This window comes from Prosopis cineraria, unplaced genomic scaffold (genome assembly GCF_029017545.1).
Source record: "Prosopis cineraria cultivar Desert tree isolate PC_DT_omini unplaced genomic scaffold, ASM2901754v1 PC205, whole genome shotgun sequence".
Lineage (NCBI taxonomy): Eukaryota > Viridiplantae > Streptophyta > Magnoliopsida > Fabales > Fabaceae > Prosopis > Prosopis cineraria.
In genome coordinates, this window is record NW_026555532.1 from 21,715 (window position 1) to 31,694 (window position 9,980).

The window sequence follows — 9,980 nt, forward strand, 5'->3', positions numbered from 1 at the left end:
GGGGGTGTTCTGCCTTAGTCTTCGGACTGTGTGCACAACTGGTATTTCCGTGACATTCTCTGGTGGGGGGCTAATGCCGCCTCCCTGATGAGCCCATGGCAGGGCGAAACCAGTGTGATCCGTACGTGGTAAGGCTTGTCCTGAGGATTATGGGGTCTTTCAGGACGCCGCACGGGGGCCGTGTGCTGCGCCAGACTCTCAGCCCGTGACAGAGTGGTATCAGAGCAGGACGTACTTTACTGTCGTGTGCGCGTGGGGTCCCACGTTGGGACTGGTCGGCCTCGGTACCGCTCCAGAAAGGCCTCCGAGCAGGTGGGTCCAAAAGTGGGGACTCGGGCGGGAAGGTTGGCCGTTGTCTACTCCACTCCTGTTGGCTCGCGGGTGCGAGTGGGTCCGAAGAGTACAAGACTCGGGTGGCCACTCAGCAGTAAGCTGATGTGTTTGTGGCAGTACTGTACGTACGATCCTTGGGCGGAGTCGTTCTCCCCTAGCACGAGGGCGTGCTAGATTGGGTGTGGGAGAATGTCACGGATGATATCTCCGTGATCGTGTAAAGACCAATGTAATGAACGATCCGCTGGTTAGCCTCGCACAATATGGGTAAAGAGGGCGACATTAGCATTGGGGGTGTTCTGCCTCAGTCTTCGGACTGTGTGCACAACTGGTCGGGGGCTAGTGCCGCCTCCCTGATGAGCCCATGGCAGGGCGAAACCAGTGTATCGGTATGTGGTAAGGCTTGTCCTGAGGATTATGGGGTCCTCCAGGACGCCGCACGGGCGCCGTGTGCTGCGCCAGACTCTCAGCCCGTGACAGAGTGGTATCAGAGCGGGACGTACTTTACTACCGTGTGCGCATGGGGTCCCACGTTGGGACTGGTCGACCTCGGCACCGCTCCAGAAAGGCCTCCGAGCAGATGGGTCCAAAAGAGGGGGCTCGGGCGGGAAGGTTGGCCGTTGTCGACTCCACTCCTGTTAGCTCGCAGGTGCGAGTGGGTCCGAAGAGTGCAGGACTCGGGTGGCCACTCAGCAGTAAGCTGATGTGTTTGTGGCAGTACTGTACGTACGATCCTTGGGCGGAGTCGTTCTCCCCTAGCACGAGGGCGTGCTAGATTGGGTGTGGGAGAATGTCACGGATGATATCTCCGTGACCGTGTAAAGACCAATGTAATGAACGGTCCGCTGGTTAGCCTCGCACAATATGGGTAAAGGGGGCGACATTGGCATTGGGGGTGTTCTGCCTCAGTCTTCGGACTGTGTGCACAACTGGTTGGGGGCTAGTGCCGCCTCCCTGATGAGCCCATGGCAGGGCGAAACTAGTGTGATCCGTACATGGTAAGGCTTGTCCTGAGGATTATGGGATCTTTCAGGACACCGCACGGGCGCCGTGTGCTGCGCCAGACTCTCAGCCCGTGACATATAGCCCAGAACCAACCACACTGATAGTAGTCTCTCTAGATGGATTCTCTAACAAAAAGGTTAATTACTTGGAAATCATTTTTCTCATACCAATATAAGAATCATTCCTTTCTTGTTCTTAAAAAAGTTAATCATATGCATGCAAAATCAAATGACACAATGATATGGTACATGCTCTTGATATACATTATATATTCAGTAATAATAATTAATTAATTAACTTCCTTTTTACACCCATGCAGCTAGGGGCTTGCAGAGTAAATGATTATTAACTCTTGGCATTTAGCACACGATAACCCTCTAAATTGGGGGAAAGGGATTATTGTGTTTTAGAGACCAACTAGAGATTTGCTAAGGAGTGTTTTGAATACTATTTTCCAAAATTTTTGTTGAGTATTATTATGCTGGAGCCGGAATCCTGTATTCAATGGTCAAATTCGTCCCTATTATGAGACACGTGCATGTTACGACTTTTTTTTTCCTTTCTTTTGGCTTAATTTTCCATTGACTTTTTAATTTGGCGCATATTAAAGACTTAAAAATATATTTTCTCCTTTTTCTGTCTTTTCAAAATTCTAAATCTTTTTGGTAGTGAATATATAGTTCATGGGCAATTCATTTTTCAACCACTCCAGCAGCAGCTTGTTGTTAAGGGAAATGAGAAGAAAAAAACTTGTGATGAGAAAAAAGTATAATTAATATGATAATAAAAACTATAAACTAGCCAAGCATGCAAAAACAAAAAACAAAAAACAGTGAAGAGGTCATGAGCAGGTTCTTTCACGTAATGGAATAAACCATTGCAAAAGAAACTAGTCAAGAACTAATAAAATCGGTCAAAAATTGAATATACAAAAAAAAAAGGTCAAAATTAGTCAAAACGTGAAAATTTGGTGATTGTATTGGTTCAAACCAATATTTCTAAAATTTAAACAATATTTATAAGTGGTGGCTTATGCAAGTCCATATCTTAAGATCCCATTTGATTACCAAAAAAAATGAAATAAAATAGATTAAAAAAATCAAAACAAAAATGAATTAAAGACCTATTTGTTTTCTTTTTTTTTAAAACTTTTCTCAGATTTTGAAAATAAAAAAATTTAAATTTTATTTGGATAAATTTTTTAATTCAGTTGTTTTTAAAACTGTTTTCATTTGTTGTTTTTAAAAACAAAAAAATAAAAATAAAAATAATTTTTAATTTTTTTCATTTTATTTTTCTTATTTTTAAGATACACTAAATTTGATTATTAAAAATTATAGTTACCTTGATCCATTTTTATTATTAATCATCACCATTAATTGTCTATAACTATTACTATCAATTTATTTTTTAATTTTATAATTTTTTTATAATTAATATAACCAAATGAATTTTTATTTTATTTTGTTTTAAAACAAAATAAAAATATAAAAATTATCACTCCTTTCAAAAATTTTATAAATCATGATTTCTAATCCAAGCCCTCTTTTTTATAAATATAGTTCATCTATTCTTTTTAATTATCTTTTTTTAACCTTTACTTTTTCAATTTATTTAATTTCAATCATTTTTAATAATCAAACGGAACCTAAAATACTTCAAATAGAAGACTAAGGAGCAAATGAACAAGTAATACATACATGTATATACGTACATACAACCACACACACACACACACATATATATTATATAACTATGGATTATAAAGAATAATATATACACGATATAAATATCTTAGATATCACAATTATTTTATTTTTAACATTATATAAAATTTATTAAATTTTAAAATTATAATTTTACTTTTTATCTCTACCCACTTTAATTTTTTCTTCTTTTATTGTTATTTATTTGAAATCGATTTTTAATATTTTTGTTATTGGCAACCAATTCAACCATGCTTGACTATTATCTAACCAGTAATTCGAATAATTGGTCTCTTTTTTTTTTCTTTTAACTTTGACAATCAATTAGATGTAATGAAATAATACTTACAGCTCATTTTCTGAAAAAAGAATGGCTGCAAAATGAGTAAAATGTACTCTACTTCTACTTCTACCAACGAGAATTGAGTTTAGAAAAAAAAAAAAAGTTCATACAATGTGATGAATAATATTTAAATCTCCATAAAAGAGGCATCTAAATTTAATATTTGCCAATTCTTCAATCAAAATTCAAATCATGACTGAGTCCCTGTCTCCTTCTTCTCCTACACTTTAAATTTTTCCTTGGATTAAGGAAATATAAGATGGCGTGGGATTAAGGAGACTAGGAGATCAAGATCGGGCTATGGGCGCCGCACACGATAGCATACATAGGAACGACGGAGGAGGCAAACGGAGCGAAGGCGACAATAAACATGTGGGACCTATGGATTTATATATATATATATATATATATATATATATCCAGTAAACGACACCAACACAATTTGTTATATGTGTGTTACTGTGTTATTTTATTTTTGTTTTTGTTTTGCCGGAACTGTGATGGAAACAAAATATATTATATTTAGTTGTTTTTTGGCATTAATTTTTTTATTAACAAAAAAATACTACTATTTATAACATATACATACATGTTAATTTTTTTTAATTAAATAGTCTTAAATTAATTATCATGCAAATTATCTATTTGCATAAGTATGAATTTAATGTCTTTGTTACTCAAATTTGAACACAATATCAGTAAATAATGATTTAAATTTGTCAAACATTCAATTTTCAATGCATGTATTGTTTTTTTTTTAAACTTTATTATTATCTATCCTAAATTTTTGTTTAAAACATCAATATGTAAAGACAGATGAAAACTTATCTACAATATAAACATTTTTAACTTATAAATTTATTTCAAAAAAATTAAAATAAATATTTAAAAAATTATATATACAAACATATTTAGTTTATAAAAAATTTGGCCCCCCTCATTCATGAGTCTGGTTCCACCCTTGGTGGGATGCATGATAAATTTTTACAGTTCATCCTTTTTTGCTTGCTGAGATCCTTCGGCTTCATTTCATTTCGTTCACGTGCTCGAGTTTGAGTCTAGGTCCGTTGGATGCGTGATCGAGTCTAGGTCTGAAGGTCTATGCAATTTTGTGTGCTTGAGTTTAGGTGGGTTGCTCCTTCAAGTAGATAACTCCTCCTTTGTTTGGCCATGTAATTCTTGTTATGTATTTGTTGTTTCCTCGTATAATCAGTTTTTGTTATCAAGATCATTCCCTTCTTTTCAAAACGGATAAAATAAAAAAGTTGAGATTGATTATTGCTGGAGCTCTCGTGGCATTTTGTCTGTTTTTGTGATTTTCGAAGTTTGAAAGGAATTTCAGTAGTGTTGGACTCTTGCTTAGGGGGATATTAGTTTTGGCTGATGAATGTAAGCTTGGTCAAGTGAACATTCTTCCATTAATTTCTAGTCCAAGAGATGAAACAATTTTTTGTTAGATGCAATTCGAGTACCTAAGAGGAAGGGGCTTGATGCTTTCATCTGATCATGTTCTTCAATTTAACAAGATTGAAAATGCAGAAGGAAGAAGGAGAGTTAAAGTAGCAAAACATCTCAGTCGAACTTCATTTTAACAGTCAATGTTTTTCATATTTAACCATAAGGCAATATTGCACCCTTTTTTAAAAGTTTTGGAACAAAATTGTTTTCAAAAAATTTTAAAATATCAGGAGCCCCTCGTGAAAAAAACTTCAAAACATTTTCCCCTTTAACCCATTAAAAAAGGCACTTGTTTATTGAGCAATCGTTGCGGTAAGGTCAAGAGGCACAGATCACCATCACCATCACCATAATAACAGTTGGCACATTTGCCTGGTATGGTGGGTCCTATATACAAAGTCTTCCTCTTTCTTTGTTCTGCAACTGAATTCAAATATAACTATTTCACCTGGCAATAGGGGGCATTGTAAGACCAACAATGTTGTTTTCGACTCTTTTCCCGTGACAATGGCAGTGCAATCTTTGGTTTTGACCGCCCATCATTATTTTTTGTCGTTGCGGGTCTTTAGTGCAACCCCTTCTTCACTCATTACACTCAAGTTCCTTATCCTACGCTTCATTACTCCACTTTCGGTGAAGGGAAAAAAGATGATACTAACCTTTTTTTCCTGTTTCGAAACACTTTTAAACTAATGTAATCTTGGAAGAACAGAGTGAAACATGAGGAATCAAGTACCCGGTTTGCCAAATTTATTTAATACAAAAATGACCAAAGTTTCAAACTTTAAGCATGTAGTTTATTCAAGATTTATTTTAGGCTTCCAAACTTCTGAGGCATACATTTTTCTCAGATCCTAACCAAGGATGATAGACGAGTCTATAAGCAACAAATGATAATGCAATGTACAGTTTTAGTTCACCAGACGCAAGTGCTTATTAACCTTTTCATCCAAAAAAAAAAAGTTGTTTATTAACCAAAGAAGTAAAGAAAAATAGATCCTGTCATTCTTGAGTAATCTACCAAGTATCCAATTCAACATAGAATAGAGAAACAGAGAGCTCCATGTTGAACCATTTCAAAATTGATTATATTGAATATAGATTTACCTTCAATAAATATTGAAAACATTCAACAACTAAATAATCTGAATTCTCTGTAGCATTACCATTATCTTAAACTCACCTCATGACTAGAGTCACTAACGAGAGAAAACATCTCAGGCAATTGATGACTAGCTTATATCTTCAAAAGCAAGTTCATTGACCTGCATGTAGCAGAAACCCTTCTCAAGGATATTCCAACACTTACTACAAAAAGTGAGGCATTATCATCAAGCCAAAATATACCTGTGGGCTAAACATAAAAGATAAGCCGCCATAGTCTTTTGCACATGGTTTTGCTTTTTCAAGAGCTTAGATAGTGTACCAAGTATTCAACTTCCCTTTGCGCACTGATTAATTTCAACTCCTTAATCTTCTCCTCAAGTCTCCTAGGTTCAAAAGCTTAAACTACATAAACTTGCTGCACAAGACTACAAGTCAAACATGACACATAGGATAAGGATGAGCCACAATAGCTAAGTGGAGCTAACAAACACTGCAGAAAAACTTATATGCAGAAGATATAAATAGAATCATAGGCTATTATAATATAAACAGCAACGCAAAAGATAAGATGTCGTATAGTTAACGAATTGCCAAAGCACACACTAACATTGACCACCCTTCCTTCTTATTTACAATTTTACCCACCTAAACCCAAAACTTAGAATTCCAACCATATGATGCCTATATTGAGACCCATATCAAACCCATCGAACACCAAATCCATCACCCAATTCTATCAAGAGTACCGCCTTCACTACTATTCCTTCTGACCAGAGCAAAATACCCCAAAACAGCACATACAGCAGCCACAGCATTCCCTTCCTTCAACAAAATCTTAATCACAAAACTAAAAATTTCCCGCGTAATCTTCCTCCCTTCCACCACCAAAGCCCTCCTAGGCTTCCCAAAGAAAGCCAGCAAAACGATGATGGTGATCCACGTCACCAGAACCGCCGGAACCACCACAGCCAGAGCCGCGAACATCGAAAGCACCCCAAACACAAACCCGAGAAGCACCGAAACATACAGGGCAGGCCACGGAGATGCGGTAGATGATTGAGCTCGCAAATTGTACCAAGACAGCATGGATTTGAGGAAATTCCAAGAAGAAATCAAAAGAATGCCATAGACAAGCACGAAAATACATACCCAGGTTCTCCTTTTGCTCATAATTCTTAGCAGTAACAAGTAAGAAGAAGATTGTGCCTGCCTCAGTGAAGTGGGTTCGGTTTCTGCTTCCTCTGCAACATTCGCCATCGAAGCAGTCTGCCCAATTCCCCTTCAAGTCTAAAAACTTTCCCAACGGACAAATTTTTTTTTTTGGTTTTTTTTGGGGGGGGGGGATGTGTTTTGATTGTATTACGACTTACAAGTGCGGAGGGCCAATGCGATGTCCGAGCTTCTCCTGTAAAATATTATTTATAGATATGAGATGACCGAATACCATCAATCACGCTATCTTGTACGCGTAGGGGGCACTTGCCAATCAGTTATGCCACGCTGTCAGTTAAGGGAGTAGAGTCAGAGCGTGATTCCACGTGCCTCAAGAGTCCGTAGTGTCGAAAAAGCTACTTTTTATTTGGAGTTGGTACAAGTCGTATTTATTTAAATTGAGTTTAAGTATCTTATTTTTTTTTTTAAAACTCATATAATTAAATTTGGTCTTAACATTTTTAGGTTTCGGGTTTATTTGAATTACCCCGAATGCTCAAAATTTTTTAAAAAATATTTTTTATTTTTTAAATTAATTTTAATTTTTAAATAATTATATTAAACATAAAATATTATTTTAATTTTAAAAAATAAAATAAAAAATAATTTATTAACTTTATATTTAAGTATCTCTGTTATTGTTTTGTTGTATTATGTATGATTTATTTATAAATATTTTTTTACTTGTAAATTAATATCTTAATTATTTAAATATTGCTCTTATTATAATCATATATAAATTTTTTATATATTTTAATTAAATTATATTATTTCAATTATGATTCAATTAATCTCAATTTAATCACAATTAAATTACTAATTTAAAATTATTTTTTTGATTAGTTCAAAATTTTTAATAAATTTTGGATAAATTATACCCTTCATTTTTATGAATATAAAAAAAAAGCTGTCATTATATTATAAAAAGTAAAATTATTTAATTATGAGTAAAATATTATTTTTTAAAGATTATTTTTCTTTAACTTTTTATATTATTTAACTCTTACGTATAAGAGATTTTTTCTCTAATTTATTCTCAATTTTTAACTAAATCTAACATGAAAAATAATTAAGTAATTATTTAAAAATATTATTCTATTTATTATGTTTATCTAGTAGTAGAGTCAAAAATTCGTACATACCTAAATTTTTATTAAAATTATTTTTAATTTTATTTTTACTTTAAAATTAATTATCTTAATTTGTAAAAAATATAAAATTAATTTTTTATACACATGTTATTTATAGGGCTCGAAAATTTTCTTAAAAAAATTACATCTTAAAATATAAAAAACAATATTAAAATATAGTTTAATATTATTTTTGAGATATTTTATTGATTAAAAATAATAAAAATATGAAGATGTAACTATTTTTTTAAATAACCATATTAATACACTCAAATATATAGTATTTTGGTATAAAATAATATAAACCTGAAAAATTAATTAATATTTATCATATTTTATATTTTTTTAAAGAAATTTATTCAAGTATCTGGGCCAAACCCAAACTGAATTTTTCGGGCTTATTCAGGCCATTCGAATAGGCCTGAATAATAAAAAATATTATTTGTTTAGGCTTGGTTCGAAATTTTTTGGGCTAGTTCAGGCTAACTCATCGAGTTTGGCTCAAATTACTAACTTTATTTTTGTGCTTACAATTTGTTTAGTTTTAAATTAAGGGTCAATTTTATGCATGGACTAAACGCAAAAGATCATGGTCAACCCTAAACTCAATAAAAGATCACTTATATTCCTAAACTTTAAAGATTCTTTATTTTATTACCCTGTCATTTCCTTATTAGTGGGCCCACATGTGACTTTGTTAACATTTTTTATTATAAAATATTATTTATGGGCCCTGCATTATTTTTTATCTCCCTCCTCTCCTCTCTCTCCTCTCTCTTGGCTTGATTCAACACCAGAAAATCATGATGACGAGCTTTGGAAATGGCAAGCTTTGACGGTTTAACTGGGCACAATATCGTGCATATTAAACACCCTCAAAACCTTCACTCTTAGCTGGTCTAACCTTTCCTTGAACCTCACGTTCCCTACTCTTAAATCCAAAAATGAAAACACTAAAATTAGCACTGCCATGCTATCCTTCTCTTTGTTCAACCTCTCTTTGAATGGCGTTACTTGCATCTCTAAGTTGATGCCTTTGAATGTGAAAATGTAGAAGTTGCTTGCATCTTTAAACATGAACATGATGGATGATGGACCCCATGGCATTAATGGCAATGAAGCTTGAAGATGGCAATCATGAGTGTGGTGGCATGAAAAGAGCCTAAGATAAGGAGCAAGGAGCCCGACACTTTCAATCTAATGTGCCCAAAAACCCTTTACAACATATTGAAGATCCAATTACAAGAGCTCAAACTAAAGCCATAAAAGCAAGCCTTATTTAGTTTTGTACAAGAAGTTCAAGAGCTTGGAAAGCATTGAGATACTACTCTCAAGCCCAAAGGAAAGCATCTAGACATGTATAATATGCTTAAGATTCAAATCCATGAAAAGTCAAGCCCAAGAGGTGTAAACCCTAGCCTAATGCAAGGAAGACTATAAGTGGAGTCTCTTGCAAGCAAGGAAGCATGAGACTCTGGTAAAGAAGTTAAGAGTGGCATGATTTTAAGTCATTTATGATCTCTTAATTGTTTCCTTAATTGTTTTTTATTTTAGTGGTCTTTTAACTTGATTCCCTTCTTAAGGATCATGACTAGTCATAGTTTTTTGTTTTGAGTCCAATTAAAAGTTAAGATTAATTATATTTTTTTAAAATTTTATAATCTCATAATTTTAAGATCACATCTC

At 34.1% G+C, this 9,980-nt stretch overlaps 1 protein-coding gene across 1 annotated transcript; it reads right to left on the bottom strand.

Annotated features, from left to right (window-relative positions):
• Positions 1 to 6,470: 6,470 nt before the first annotated feature.
• On the bottom strand, positions 6,471 to 7,317 carry LOC129295867 (uncharacterized). Its single transcript, XM_054934456.1, has one exon. The coding sequence runs from the start codon at positions 7,207 to 7,209 to the stop codon at positions 6,676 to 6,678; it is 534 nt and encodes a 177-aa protein (XP_054790431.1). The 5' UTR covers positions 7,210 to 7,317; the 3' UTR covers positions 6,471 to 6,675.
• Between the last annotated feature and the right edge of the window lie 2,663 nt (positions 7,318 to 9,980).

Bases quoted from the DNA above. Each gene is read 5' to 3' on its own strand.
- LOC129295867 (XM_054934456.1), bottom strand. From the start codon at position 7,209: ATGGCGAATGTTGCAGAGGAAGCAGAAACCGAACCCACTTCACTGAGG.